Below are 16,309 nucleotides of genomic sequence, written 5' to 3'. Positions count from 1 at the left end.
CTCCAGTCATGTCAGGGTCCCAACAGCACAAATGCTCCCCCTTCCTGGACTTCCGAACCATTATTTCTGGGTGTAGAGCAGAAAGTTTCCAGTGGGATAACTTTTCTTAACATACAAGGTGTGACAAGTAAGTTCACAAACTTGTTGCAATGATGTTGCTAACCTTTTTTGATATCAGAGGGATTATTCCTTATGAATTTGTACCAACTGGACAGTTAACCAAGTTTACTATTTGGAAGTGCTGAAAAGGCTGCGGGAAAAAGTTAGATGACCTGAACTATTCACCAACAATTCATGGCTCTCGCATCACGACCATGTGATATATAGATGATGTATTACAGAATGTATGCCTGAAACCTATGTATGTAACTTTACTAACACTTGTCACCTCAATAAACTATAATTAAAAAAAAAAGAAAAAAAAAGAATCAGCATTTCCCATGCTTCTGCACCAAAAATGGGCTGCAGATTAAGTGAACATGCAGAGGCCACTTAGAACCAGCACTAACCCCAGCACTCATTGCACATGCCCCCTTCACATGCAAATGCCATGTGGAGCTCCGCCTTCCTAGGCACAGAGGGGTTTTTGATAAGAGTGAAATGCACATCTCATGTGAAAGACACCCCCACCCTCACCAGAGAACGACACATAACGACATGCACCAGAAGGACATTCAGAGTTTCATAAGACAGATTACAGAAAAAGGTTTACATGTGTCAGAGTTGGAATTTTTCCAAATAATGAGAAAGCAGTTCTTAAACCAGAAGAAATGAAAGCCTACTGAGTCCCTGAAGAATTTTAAAGTAAGCCTTACTACTTCACTCTACTTACAGAATCCACAAATAGAGACACAGTGAAATAGTTACAACTCACTAATTATGCTATCTACCGTCATTGCAATATTCACCAATATTTTCCTCTTACGATTCAACTGAATAATTTTATGTATCTTCTCCATCATTTAATAATAGCAGTGACACCAAAGTTTATAATGCATGGTATCTAGGATGTTAAAAAGCAGCAAACATTCAAAACTGAAGATTTTTAAGGAAAAAAAGACCAATCTAAATTGCTAACTACAATTTGTTCTATCAGGTGAAACTTTTAATTTCATGACCACTTCTCCATGTAGGAGATGCCTCCGGAACAAGAACAGTGAGACGCTATCTCAGGTCACTTCCCATTCCATTTGCCAGAGGACATTCCTCAGGGCCATTCAGGCCGACAAAGCCTGCCACGGCAGTTCAGCTGGCTTTTCCACAGATCAGAATTTATCAAGACTTTATACACACGTCTAGTATATTTGACTGAGCTATTTTAACGTCCCCCCAAAATGCCTGCTTTTGCTGCTAACATCTACATTTTCAAATGTATTCTTAATATTTTCCTTAAGAAAAGGAATACATTGCCAATGAAATCCAAAATATGCCTATGTTCCATCTGGTAAAAACAAAGTCCTGTAAAATACCAAAGGCATAATCCTCAAAAAACAATTAAGTGGACTTCATCAAGACTAAAGACCTAAGATTTGCGAAAAACCCTTTGAGAGGATGAAAGGAAGAAAATACTTGCAAACTACCTGCCTGACAGAAGGCTCAAAGGCAAAACATATAAAGAGTTTTCAAAACTTAACAGAGAAAAACAAACAATCCAATTAAAAACTGGAATGGACGTGAAGAGACATTTACTGAAGAAGACACATGAGTGGCAAACAAGATGTTTAACCTCGTGAGTCTTTTGGAAATGCCAATTAAGACCACAGCGAGCCATGACTGCACATGCTGTATTACTAACAACAGGTCCAGTAGAAAATTCTGACAAGAATGAGGAGCGGCTGGCTCTCACACACTCCTGGTGGGAATGTAAAATGGTACAGCCACTCTGGGGATTAGCTCAGCAGTTTCTTTAAAAACTAAACATATACTTATCATACAACCAGCAACTGTGCTGGCCACCGACCCCAGAGAAATGAAAGCACGTCCACACAAAAAGACCCATACCCCACGGTACACAGCAGCTGCACTGGTGACATCCAAATCTGGGAATCACCTAAACGTCCTGCAACAGGCAAATAGTAACTTTCCTCCACACCATGGAACACCAGCCAGAAATAAAAAGGAATAAACTGCTGATACAACAACTTGAATGGATCTCAAGGACACTGTTCAATGAAATAGGCCAGTATCAAAAAACCGCGTATTAAATGGCTTCAGTTACACAGCACTCTCTAAATCAAAATACAGAGCTAGGACCTGACTAGTGGGTGCCAGGGTCAGCAACTGGGTGGGGAGAGAACGTGATGACAAAAAGCAACACAAAGGAGATCCTTGTGGTGACAGGACAGTCCTGTACCTTGATGACAATGGTGGTTCTGCAAATCTACACGTGATAAAATGAAGGTAAATTACAAACACTTCAAACCAACGTCAGCCTCCTGGTCTGATAGGATATTACAGTTATTTAAGAGGTAACCACTGGGGGAAACTGGGTGAAGGATCTGAACTATTTTTGCAATGCCTTGTGACTCTGTAATTATTTCAAAACAACAGTTCTTAAAAATAAAAGGATGAAAATGACATACCATGCAAGCACTAATCAAAGAAAGCTGGTATCATGTTAGTGAATTTAGACATCATAAGCCTTCACAGAAAAAATATTATTAGAGATAAAGACAGACATCAAATGACAATAAAAGGCCAACCCAATAGGAAGCTAATCATCCTAAATTTCTATCATCTAATAACAGACTCTAAAAATATATAAAGCAAAAACTGACATAATTTAAAGAAGCAGACACATCCACAATGATGTCTGGCGATTAATCAAGTCTCTCAGTAACCAACAAAATAAAGATGCAAACTCTGAATATGGACACGAAGATTGCAACCAGACAATTAACAAGTATGACTCACTGACATACAGAGCAACACACTCAACAACCAAAACTACAAATCATTTTCAAACACACAGAGTAAACTTATTAATGTTGTCCATATGATGAATCATAAAGCAAGTCTCAATACATTACAAAGACTGAAATTTAAAGAGTTACAAGTATGCTCTCTGGCCACAGTGCAATTATAAGATAAAAATCAATTACAAAAAGACAACTAGGAAAATCCCCAACTATTTGGAGATTAAGCAGCATAGTTCTAAACTGAATGTGGACCAAAGTAGAAATGACAAAGGAAATTAGAAAGTAATCTTATCTGAGTAATAATGAAAATATCATGTATCAAAACTTAAATGCGGGGCCGGCCCGGTGGCTCAGGCGGTTAGAGCTCCGTGCTCCTAACTCCGAAGACTGCCGGTTCGATTCCCACATGGGGCAGTGGGCTCTCAACCACAAGGTTGCCAGTTCAATTCCTCGACTCCTGCAAGGGATGGTGGGCAGCGCCCCCTGCAACTAAAATTGAACATGGCACCTTGAGCTGAGCTGCTGCTGAGCTCCTGGATGGCTCAGTTGGTTGGAGCGCATCCTCTCAACCACAAGGTTGCCGGTTCGACTCCCACAAGGGATGGTGGGCTGTGCCCCCTGCAACTAGAAAATGGCAACTGGACCTGGAGCTGAGCTGTGCCCTCCACAACTAAGACTGAAAAAAAAAAAAAAGAAAGTCAATAAAAGATCCATGTTTACACACGGATTTAAAAAAACCCAAAACAACTTAAATGCATGTATTTTTAAAAAGGAAAGGAGTATAATACTGGTGACCTGAGAATTCCTCTCAGGAAGCTAGAAAAAAACCACGAAATTAAACCCAAAGAAAGTACGAGAGGAACTAAAAGGAAGGCCAGAAGTCAGTGAGGCAGGAAGCAAACACCCTAGGACAATGTCACTCACACTCTATTTCCCAGAGGGTGTCACCGAATCCAATCCAAGGAAACATCACACAAACTAACACTGGAAACACGTATAAAATACCTGTCCACTGCCCTCAAAAACGTCAATGGGATGAAAGACAAAGTAACGCTGGGAAAGAGTCCAGGTAAAAGGAGACGCAACAGGCTGCCCCCAGAAGGCCCCCGACTCTGAAGCACAAGCAGCCCCAGAGCAAAGGGGCTACGAGGACATGACTGGGACAACAGGCAGAAGTGGAATCTGGGCCTGGAGCAGGCGGCAAGCATGGCACCAGCGTTAAGTGTCCTGATGCTGGTGACTCTATGATGGTTATGCAGGAAAGCAGCCTTTGCCTGAGAAATACACACTGAAGCACTAACATGCAAAGGGGTATGAAGGAAGCAATCCAGTCTGAAAAGACTCAAAACATTAATAAGATATAAAGAGAATGATAAAATGTGGCAAAGCATTAAAAATTAGTGAATCTGGGTAAAAGGCATATATGAATTCTCTATACTATTCTTGCAACTTTTCTGTGAGTTGGAATTCAGATAAAAGTGAATTTATTTCAAGACAAGAGTTTAAAATTTCAAAAGTGAAGATGGCACCAAAAGTTTGAAGAGTGAAACTGACAATTTAATTTCCTATCAAGATTAATGAAGAAACGGAGAAAGACAAATTACCGATGTAATATAAAAGGTGACATCCTTACAGGGCCTCATACATTAGCCCTTGAAAAGCACTAAGCAGCACCAGAACAACAGAACAAAAAGATCTGCATGGTCCTATGTCTACTGAAGAAATTAACCCTAAAATTGAGTATGTACTCACAAAGAACACTCCAAGAACATCAAAGAACACTGGCTAGTTACCTAGAAAACCTCTTTTAAAAAGCCACAGACACTTATTATTAAATTAGTATCACAAGTCAGTGATTTCTAATATGCTGTTTAGCCATGAAATCCCTCCTTCATGTGAAAAGCTTACGATATACAAGACGAGACAGAGACCACGCTGATTGGAAGCTGAAAAGGGGTGAAAAGCCTAAACCCTGCTCACCTCACAACCGGGTCCCACACTGCCTATCCCCGAGGGATCCCTCAGAATCCCTGGGATTCTCCGGGGTACAGTCTGAACACCACTTTATGAGCTAACCACGAGGTCAAACAGTTATGAAAACATCTTTTGGCCAATGTATAGTGGGATAACAAGAAGGACGGTGAACAAGATATTTTTCTACAATTATTTACGTTCCTTGTATGGACAAAGGGATGTAAGCTCACGATCGTAACAAAGGCACTGACTACAAACCTTGGACAGCAGAAAGACTACAAAAGCGGTAACTTCTCTGACACGCTCCGCTCATGTCCTGAAGGCCCTGGTCAGCTGCCATTTGTCCTGTATGTCCCTGCAGGGGGCAGCAGGCAGTGGCAAAGTGTCCTAGACATACTGTGTGCTTTCACATGCCAAACTCTCAAGTCATAGGTGAACAGATTTAATACACATCACATACAACATCAGTCTATCTCAACCACCAGTGACCTTATTTCAAATATTCCACACCAAAATATGAAAGTCAAGTAATATACAGAGCTACAGTGTAATTCAACTGCGTGTTACAGGTCCATAGCTATCTTTTGTGTTAAGAGTACAACTGAAGATGGAAGAAAAAGGAACACAGTTTATAGTAAATGTCGATACGGGGGCCAGAATTAATTTTACCATGCATTAATTACAAAATCACAAATTTTCTCCATCTTTTAAACATTAAAATGTCTCACAAAACAGTTACTTTTGTTTTCCACCCCTTTCAGATTAGCACTGCTTGGTTTTGCCTAGTGTTATTAATAGTCTCCATGTATCATTGAAAGTATCTCCTTTAGTTTGACATAAACATAAATGTTAGCGGCTAAGCTTGTAAGTAACGTAACTACAGAAGCTCAGTGGCAAGAGTCGGGCCACAGTGGATGACAGACCTGGTACAGAGGAACTTCCACCCTCCGCAGACAAACCACCCCAGCCCGTGTGTTCTCTGCGTGATCCTCGCCCGGGGTAACGAGTGGTAATCGCTTTCATCATTCTCAAAGCCTTCTTCAGACATCATCAGTGGCATTTCATCCATATGGGCAGACTCATCTTCCAGCTGGTACCTGGTTAAAGGTGAGAAAAGAGCAGAGAATCATCTGTGAAGCCACACCAAAAGACTTGTTTGGTAATGTAAGTAAACTTGAACCACATTTTCTGACTATTTCAGGAAAATTAAAAATGTATACAGGATTATTTTTATATTATACAAAGATGACCATTACAGTGTCGCGCTGTTTAAAAGCGCACTCAAAAAGCATGGGAAAAGGGTTAGACTTGGTTCAATACGTGATTGAATACCATACTGTCACTAAAAGTAATAAGGCAGAAGATCTTTTGGAGAAAATAAGTATGTCAGGAGAAGTAGCAGTGACTTATTTTCACCTCTTTTGAACACCTTACTCCAACAATGAAAATGGTACTCATTTGCATGTCTCCGTGTGATCCTTTACAAAGTACTCCAGTTACTTTCCACACCATCACAGAACTGCCCTACAACAGGTGACAAGTCATTTCAGATGATGGGGACAAACATATGATCAGTGACCAGGCCTAAAACAGAATTCATGTTTCCTCTTAAAAATTCCTTTTTTCTTATTCTCTGCATTACATCATTTCTTTAAAAAGAGTCAACTAGAAAATGAATATTTATACAAAATGCAATTAAAATTCAAAACACCACACATACATATAGTAATATAGTATACAAAATGAGATTTTTAGTCTTTCCATTAAGTTCTTTCAGAGACATACATTTTCGCAAAGTCAAAATCTCATCAGCTTTAATGCTAGAGAAGCAGCACAATGAGTCTGAAAGATAATGGAGATAAGCACCATCACGCTTAGTAACCTCGACTTCAGAAATGGAGCCTTTGAACTGGCAAGCAATTTATTCCATTTCCAAAGTGAATTTCCTATTGTATTGAAGATTTTTCCTCAGTATTTAAAAACAATAACATGATGAATAATGGATTTTTTTCAGAGACAGGCTAAGCAGAAAATCTTAAGTGTCTTTGTTGCCTGGTGTCATATACACTTAATTGGTTTGTCACTCGAGAAAAATCAACGTTTCCAGCAATTAAGTATAATTCTCGAAATATTTTAAAAATGAGTAAAAACAATGTGAACAAAGACGAAAGAAGGGATGATACCAAACCCAAGAGTACTGCCACATAAGAAATGAAGACAGCTATCTTAACTGCTGCCAAAGGTTTAAAAAAAATTAGGAATTTTCAACAAAACACTCAAGTAAGAGAAGGTACCTAATTTATATGTAGCTAAGTAAAAGTAAATCAATACAATAACTAGCTTAAACTCAAATTTTTATCTTAAGTATCTAACAGCCTTAATATTTCCATTTTGATGAGAAACATTTCTGAGAACTCAACTGATATTGAAGGGAGAAAGACATTTAAAATATGCCTAATGCTTCAGTCTTCATTAAGAAAAATAAACATTTCCCCCTTTGCCTGCATGTTAATAATAAAAAGAAAAAAGTGCTGTAAAAAAGTGGGTATTTCCTTCATGAAATACAGCTTCCAAGTTCAGTTTTGTCACTGAGTCATTAGTAAGTAGCAAAACCATATGAACTACCAGAGACAGTGGGACTTTCCCTCCTACGGCAGCAGAGGAGCGAAACAGGTAACAAATAAAGGAACTGCCTGAGAAGCATGCCTTGACCTTAGTAGCTAAAACAACAGGGACGAGGGTGAGTCAGCCCCTCCCACTGAAAGGGGGCTCCCATGTGAACTGTACACACAATAACCTTGGAGCTACCGACTCCTCTTCTAAAGCGTTCTGCAAGAAACCTACAAAGCAATTTCTTGAAATAAGAACTTACACGGACGCTGTACATAAACTAAGACAAGCTCTCGAGTTAACGGTACAATATCTAACGATATGTCCATGCCGATCCTGAGATTCAAAGGCACACAGACCCATCAGCACAGGTCAGCGGCCCAATCCTCTGATGTTCCTGACCACCAGCTCCATCTGAGCACACTGTCAGCTGCAAGAAGCTCAGGAAAATGTTCTCTATTCCGGCAGGCCTAAACAATTTTGGAAACTTGAGGGAACTACATACAGATCCCTTTAAAGGAAATTCTGTAAACCTTAAGAATATGTCTCTGAGTCCATGGAACCCTGGGGCTGGGCACCCTGATAAATGCTGCATTAAGAGTCACTACGCACTTCAGAATAGCTTTCAACTGTAAACCATCAAAGCAAAGGAAGTTTCCTATTTACAACTAGTTAAATATTTTTGGATCCTCATCATAGTTGTAAAAATGTATATGATTCAAAGAAACTTGTGTGTGGACACTCAGAATAAGAAACTACCATTAAAAAAAGATCTGTGTTGCCTCTACCAAGATGGTTAGGGTGGATAAAAAATAGAAACTAACCATATGTTAACGACAAGAAACTCAGTTCAAATACAAGAAGCTTAAAAGAGGATGGAGGAGGGCGGCCGGATGGCTCAGTTGGTAAGAACGTAAGCTCTCAACAAGGTTGCCAGTTAAATTCCCGCATGGGATGGTGGGCTGTGCCTCCTGCAACTAAAGATTGAAAACGGCAACTGGACTTGGAGCTGAGCTGCGCCCTTCACAACTAGACTGAAGGACAACAACTTGGAGCTGATGGGCCCTGAAGAAACACACTGTCCCCCAATATTCCGCAATTAAAAAAAAAAAAAAAAAGGAAGAGGATGGAAACTTATATGCCAGGCAGAACATTAATTGAAAGAAGGCAGGAGTGATTATCATGTCAGAAAAAGCTTCAGAGCAAAAAATTACAAGAGACAGACATGGAAATTAGATGATGATAAAAGTGTCAATCCATCAAGAACACAAAGCAATCCCAAACATGTATGCACCAAATGACAGACCTGCAAAACACGTGGAACAAAAATTGATAAACTAAAAGAAGACAAAGCTATGACTAGAGACTTTAACAACCCACTCTCAACAACTGATAGAAGAACTAGACAGTAAACCAGCAAGATAGAAGAACCCAACACCATTAATTAACAAGGATCTAATAAACATTTCACCCAATAATAGAAAAAGAATACTTTCATTTCAAGGACTTTTTTTCAAGGGCCGTAGAATTCTTACCAATATAGACCACATCCTCAGTCACAAAACAAACTGCACCAAATTTAAAATAAATGACATCACACCAAGTATGTTCTTCGACGACAAAGGACTCCCGCTAGAAAAGATATAAATAGGACTCACATCCTCCTACATAATAGACAAGATGCTCAGCATACAACTGAAAACCATCAGTCATACCAACAACCAGAACACTCACAATGTGAATCAGGAAAGACAATTAACTGACATTAAAACTAAGATTAACTCAGATACTGGAATGAAGTTACAGCATCTTAAGCACAAAGCATAAAAATGCTTCAATGATAAATTACAAATTCTCTTGAAACAAACAGAACTTACATAAAAATAAAAAATACAATAACAAATACAACAAAAAATACAATCATAAAAATAAAATATCGATGGGTGGAATCAACAGCAGAGTGCAGATGGAAGAGGACAGAATTAAGGAACTTGAGGAAAAAAATCAATAGAATTTATACAATCTAAACACAGAGAAATAAGACAGAAAAAAAAAAAGAGCATAAAGGAATTACCATGTTTCCCCCAAAATAAGAGAGGGTCTTATATTAATTTTTGCTCCAAAAGACATATTAGGGCATATTTTCAGGGGATATCTTATTTTTTCATGTACAACAATCCACATTTATTCAAATATAGTCATGTCATCTTCTTCTGGAACATCATCATAACGTACTAAGTGCGTCCATCTGGCTAATGATCTTAGCTGGGGCTTATTTTCATGGTAGGTCTTATTTTCAGGGAAACATGGTATGTAACACTAACAATAGATCCAACTTTTGTAGCACTGGAGTCCTGGAAGGAGAAGAGAAAGAGTGGAAAGGAAAGAGTTCTTGAAGAAACAACAGCTAAAAACTCCTTAAACTTGGTGAAATAAAACCATCAGGTTCAAGCTTAGTGAATGCCAAACAACATAAACCTAAAGAAATCCACACCAAAATACATCATAATTAAACTTCTGAAAACTAGAGACAAAGCAGCCAGAGAAAAAGATGACACATTACTTATTGAACACCAATTCCAATGACAGCAGATTTCTAATCAGAAACCATGAACACTGGAAGAAAGTGAAACAAGAGTTTCTAAGAGCCAAGAAAAGAATTGTCAACCAGGAATACTATGCCCAATAGAACTATCCTTCTGGAATGAAAAGAGAAATAATGACATTTAAAGACAAAGAAATTTCAAGATTGGCTATAGGAAGTTCTTCAAACAGAAAAAAAAAAGAAAAAAAAAGAGAGAATCCTGGAACATCAGGAAGGAAGGAAGAATAACAGAAAGAGCAAAACTATGGGTACATACAATAGACTATCCTTATCATGAGTTTTATAAATTACACTCAATGATTTAAACAAAAGGTTATAACACCATCTGATACTCAGGACATGATTTTAAAGTGTGGGGGGAAGAAGGTGGGTAAAGTGACCAAAATGGAAGGTTTCCACACTTCACTCCACAAGGTAAAATAACAGTACCAAACACCATGGTGATCTCAGAGGCATATTGCAATACCGAGAGCAAACACTACAAAAACTACACAAAAGTTCAAGTAACCCAAAGGAAGCCAAGAAGAGAAACACAGGAATGAGAATCAGGGGAAAAAAAAAAAAACAACACAGAAAATATAATAAAATGGCACACTTGAGCTCTAAAGAATCAATAATTACCTTAACTGTAAATGGCTTAAATGCAGCAATCAAAAGACAGAGATTGATAGAGTGCATAATGGAAAAACACGATCTAATAGGAAACTCACTGTAAATTCAACAACATAGATTCAAAGCTAACACTATGCAAATAATACTCTACAAAAAGCCGGAGTGGCTACATTAATATCTAATAAAGTAGACTTCAGGCAAAGAAAATTACCAGAGACAAAGAGGAACTTTACTAACAATAAAAGAAACCCAACAGGACATAAGGATCCTAAATGTGCACATACTAAACGAGAGCCTCAAAATACATGAAGCAAAAACTGAGACTCAAACTGTGACGGACACCTATAGCGAAATAGGTAGCATTTTTCTAAATAATTATCTCCTAAAATCAACCACGTAGATTATTCCTAAAACAATTACCCACATAGGTATTATAATAACGAGGAAAGGAGAAACGGTACTTCTGGAGAATCCACTGATGGTCAAACACTAAACACAGGTATGTTACTAGGTTCTCCTGTAATCCTCAACAATCCTGTAAGACAAAATATTATCCCCCATTTACAGCCAAGGAAATCAGGGCTCATAGTTTAAATAAGTAACCTAAGATCAAACAGCTAGTTAAGTAACCAAGATTCAATCCAGCTCTGGAACAATGAAATACGCACCCCCTGACTGTAGGCTTCTCAAATAGCCCAAACCAAAAAATATTCTGAAACTCAAATCTGAAGCACCTGGCTATTGAAATCTGTAGTGTTTTACTCTATGTATTAAAAATTAATTGCTTCTACAATTCCTCAGGAGTAAAATTCTGTTAAGTACAAAAGGCAGTATTTTCCCTTTTTGTAACTTTGTTTCTAATTACTCCACCATTTATAAAATGTAGTATTCTTCTCTTTGGGTGAGAAAGAAGTTAAAAGAGCTAAAACCAACTAAGGTACGCGACTTCATGTGACATCCAAGGACTGCACTTAATGCTGCCACTAACCGTGGTCCCATTGGCCAATTTAACTTTTCTGAATCTCCGCCTCCCATTCCTAAAAGAAAAAACTGTTGTAAAAACACACGTTGTAAATACATGCTTAAGAAGTGTACTTAGTCAACAAACTGAAATGTCTTCACAGTAGTGAAAATAAGTGCTTCTCCGTGAGGCACGTATTTTTACTCCTAAGCACAAGTTGTATCGTCACCGTCACGATTCAAGCGTAACAGGAAGCTCCCGACACTGACTAGCGTCGGGCGCTCAGTGCACCCGGGCTTGTCCGGCGCATCGTGCGACCGGCGCTTGCGGCCCAGAAGTGGTCACCGCGCCACCTGAGCCTGGCGCCCAGCGCACACGGGAGGCCGAGCTGAGGGCGGCCCCCGCCTGGCCCTTGACACCGGAACCGCAAAGCTTCCCCCGCAGGCTGGACGCCCTCCGAGCCCGGGTGCGCCGGCCGCCAGCACACGGAGCGGCGGGGGCGGGCGCGGGGGGCGGGGCCCACGTGGGCAGACCCCACCGGGGCCGAGCGCGGAAGGAGGGGCCCCGGCCGGGAGCAGGGGCGGGCCGCGGTTACCTGCTGGGCCGCTCCGCCCCGGGCCCCGCCGCGCTGTAGTAGGCCGCGCGTTTGCGGTTGGCCGCGGCCGCGCTGCGCACCGGGTACAGAGGGATCCGGTCCGCCATGTTCCGGCCACCACCTCGCCGCCCCTCCCTGATCCCCCTCAATTCACCCTCTTTCCCCGCCCTCTCCCCTCGGCTCCAACCCGGCTGAGGCGCCGCTCGCGCGCCCTTCCCCGCCACCCGCTGAGTCGGGGCCTGATTGCGTCACCACGCGTCGGGGTTCGATGACGACTCCGCGCGGCGCAGGCGTCAGCTGGAGGCGGAAGCTACCCAGACCCCGCCCTCGCCGTCGTGGGGGTCCGGTGACGTCACCGCGCTGCGAGGGCGCGAGCGGTTGGCGGTGGCGTCCCGAGGCCCCGCCCCCAATGCGTCCTGGCATGATGACGTCACCTCGGCAAGGCCGTGAGCCGAGGCGTTGTGGTCTGGGGGATCCGCCCGGGCGTCGGGCCGGGTGCGCATGCGCTGTGGAGCTCCTGGAGCCGCCGGCGCTGCTCCACGTGCCGGGAGCCGGCGTGGCCTCCTGGGCGGCGCGCGCCTTCTCGGGACGGGTTCCCGTTTCGCCCTCGGCCCTCTCCCCACGAGTGGTGGAGGCCGAGCGGGAGGCGGAGCCACGTGGCGCCGGCTTCGTGCTTTTATACCGCGGGGAGCCCGCAGCCCCGTCTCCCGCGGCACAACCCCCGCTCCGCCGCGCCCGCGGCCGCTGTCAGAGGCGCGGTCAGGGAGCCGGCCCCGCGGCGGGTGGGGAGCCGACCGCCCCCTGCACGGCGCCCGGCGCTGCCCCCTGCGCTGCCCGGACAGCCGCCCGTCCGCGCCCGGACAGCGTGGCCTCGCCCCCAGTCGTGGCGGGGGCCGCGGAGCCCGCCGAGCGCCGCACACGGGCGCGGGTCGCGTTCTGCACGGGTGTACGGATGGCTCCCCTCTCCTGCTCCCTCGGGCCACCCCCCCACGTCTCCTGGGCTCCCCCCGAGGGGCCGAGCCCTCCTCCCCCTCCACACTTCCCTGCCCTGCCACGCGCGTTTTTCCTAACCCGACCTCAGGGGGTGACCCGACCCCCAAGGCTCATTCTTACGTAGCCCTCGCGCGGCCCGACTTTGAGTTTCTGGTATTTTTGATTCCTACTTCCTCATTCGGTCTGATACATGCAAATATGTTCAGACTTCTATACTTAAGAAAATTTCCCTAGGTTTTATTATTTCCTAAGATTTCATTCCTATAAATTGCCTTCGAAGACTGGTCTAACAAGTCTTCAGAGAGTTCTGAACTTGGCTATCAAGATGGTATGTTTAAGATTGTTATTAATTTATAGCTCAGGAATTGGGCTTGAACTCAACATTTTTTAAATTTGAGGTTTTCTTCCTGGCCAAATATGTGGCCAGATTTCCAAACTATTTACATGTATATTTATATACTAGGTTTTATATTCCAAGATCCAATATGCTAAAGGTCCAATAGTGTTCATGAAGTCTCCCTGCTGGTCATTTTCATAATGTTTCATGGGAACTTGAGAAGTGTGGTCTGTTTTGAGACACTGCTTGCCATGCTGTCAAGTCTCCTGAGGACACGCACTCGAAAAGAGCCCCCAACAGCCCCCACTTATTCTAGGAAGCAGCTGGCCATAGAACACCTGTCACTCCTAACACGGAACAATCACTGTCTTTTGGTATGTCCCCCTACTGCTTGCTTGCCCCCAACCAACCAAGGACTATCAGAAGTAGCTGAAGCCCTAGGCAGCTGTCAGCAACAGGGTGTTGGTGGGTGATGCTCGGTGCTTGGTAGGTTTATCCCATCACAAGTATGACAGCCCAACCCAAGCCCCTGCAGCAAGCCCATCTCCCACTCCCATCACCTACTTCCAGACCGGGAAGCCAACAGACAGGACCCACTCACCTCTCTGTGGCTCTGGTCCATTTGCAAGTCCTGCTACGTCTTTTTTGTTTTCTCCTTTCATAATTTATATATCCATTAGGGATGTGTGTTGAACCTGAACTTCTGGATTCTAAACTCATCTTGTTTAAATATCTTCATGTATTACTCTTTAAGTTTAAAAACTTACTCATTAAAAAAGTAATATTCTTAAGTAGTTGCTACCGCTTTCTAGTTGCCAGTTTGCTCCTTAGATGCTTTTTATGTGGCTTGGAATTCACACTCCATTCACACAGCTCTCAAAAGACACAATGATCTGCTAATTGCTAAATGAATTTTACTCTTTCTTTCACTTACTCAGACTCACTGCAGCAGCTGACACTGTAACGCACAGCTCCTCACCCACTCAGCAACTGAAATTGTAACAACTCAGCCATTCAACAACTGACACTGTAACACAGCTCCTCAAAGTCACTCAACAGCTGACACTGTAACAACTCCTCAATCACTCAATGAGCTGACGCTGCAACACCAGCTAGATAACCACACTCAACAGCTGACATTGTAGCACAGCTCCTCATCCACTCAACAACTAAAATTATAACAACTCCAAGTCACTCAACAGCTGACACTGTTACACCAGATGCTTGTCATTTTTCCCTTTTGAGATAACTTTGAGACAAATCATACAGCTCTACCACTTTACGAATTCCATTGGCTGTTTCTCTTTCACAGCCAGCCTACCCACTTTAGGTAAAACAAACAAACAAACAAACAAACAAACAAACAAAAAACCCACTCATGTCTTTTCCAAATTCTGATTTCTCATTGCTCCATTTCTGCATTGCTAATTCAGTTTAGCAAAGATTCTTCATTCCAATTTTGCACCCAGGCGAAGGACAGATATTGTGGGGATAGGATAACAAAGACATAGTATCTGCCTGTGGGAGGTTATACCTGGGCTATACGTTCCCAAACTGCTGGTTATAACTTAGGGCACTTGAAATACTTGCCATGATGCTAGTACAAATTTCTGTCGGGATCTTAGAAGATGCACGCAAGGCATTGGTGGGGGTTTAAGAGAGGGACACCTACAGAGGTGTGGATGGGAATGAGAAAACCACAACCAATGAAGGTGCAACGCCGGTGATGGCCATTGCGCCCCAGTCAGGCCTGTCCCGTGACACCATAGCTATGATTGTGAAGAACAAGAACAAAGGAACAGAAGCAGAAGGATCTGCTTCGTTGAAGGCAACGAGACTAACGAAAACTCGAGAAGGGCCTGTATCAGACATGGAGAAACTTTTGGTGACCTGGATTGAAGACCAGGCACAGAAGCAACTCCCTTTCAGCACCATGACAATCACGGACAAAGCAGAAAGTTGGGGATGTTGAAGGAAAGGCTGGACCCGAATACAGTCTTGAATTGACTTCTAGCTCTGGGTGGTGTAAACGATTCAAGAATCCTCATTCATTCCATAATGTGGAAGTGAGTGGTCAGACTGTGAGTGCGGATGTGAAGGCAGCTGAAGAATTTTGGGAAACTCTAGGTAAGCTGATTGTGGAGGGAAATTACTCGCCAGAGCAGATGTGCAGTATGGATGAAAGTCCATCTTCTTAACCTCTAACCCAGTGTTGCCTGTTGAGTTTTAGAGCCAGAACTTGGAAATAAGGCCAACAGGAGTTTGGCATATTGTTCCACATCACATAAGGGCATAGGCCAGCCACTGACCAGAAGAATGGATTTTGCTGAACTCACTGTTTTCTGTTTATTAAAAGTCCCTGACTTGGTGAAATTACATGTTAATTTGAAGATCTTTCCAGTAGAGATACAAATAATTTCTGTCCAGTAAGAAAATATAACCCTGAAGGATATAGATAATTGTCCTTTAGGATACTAATCAGTTTTGTATATAACCCCACAATCTTATCCTAACATTCTTTTATGAAATCACCTATAAAAAAAAACACCTAGATCTTGAAATATTCTTTGAACTAGTCTTAATATCTTACTCATTATATCTTCCCTCTTATTTAATAAGTTGAATAAAATTTTGGGCACATGTTCATTATGTGACTGTATGAGTGTTATCCTACCTCTTTGAACATTATGCTTTAGAAAAAAGG

General features: G+C 42.3%; 1 protein-coding gene across 11 annotated transcripts in view; it reads right to left on the bottom strand.

Annotated features, from left to right (window-relative positions):
* ATP9B (ATPase phospholipid transporting 9B) overlaps positions 1-12,510 on the bottom strand; it is a 172,920-nt gene extending 160,410 nt beyond the window's left edge. For 6 of the 11 annotated variants that reach the window (XM_074339811.2, XM_019715637.3, XM_074339806.2 and 3 more), the window contains exons 1-2: positions 12,276-12,432; positions 5,816-5,989 (exon numbers count right to left, since the gene is read on the bottom strand). In XM_074339811.2, coding sequence (XP_074195912.2) covers positions 5,816-5,989; positions 12,276-12,382 — 281 coding nt within the window. In that variant the 5' untranslated portion in view covers positions 12,383-12,432. Of the gene's footprint in view, positions 1-5,815; positions 5,990-6,308; positions 6,332-11,707; positions 11,755-11,949; positions 11,973-12,275 lie in introns of those variants that run through there. The other 5 variants (XM_019715633.3, XM_074339808.2, XM_074339807.2 and 2 more) reach the window with 5 other exon arrangements.
* Between the last annotated feature and the right edge of the window lie 3,799 nt (positions 12,511-16,309).

This window comes from Rhinolophus sinicus, chromosome 4, assembly GCF_057876585.1.
Source record: "Rhinolophus sinicus isolate RSI-liver-muscle chromosome 4, RSI-T2T, whole genome shotgun sequence".
NCBI lineage: Eukaryota > Metazoa > Chordata > Mammalia > Chiroptera > Rhinolophidae > Rhinolophus > Rhinolophus sinicus.
This window is presented reverse-complemented; position numbering and strand designations above follow the sequence as displayed.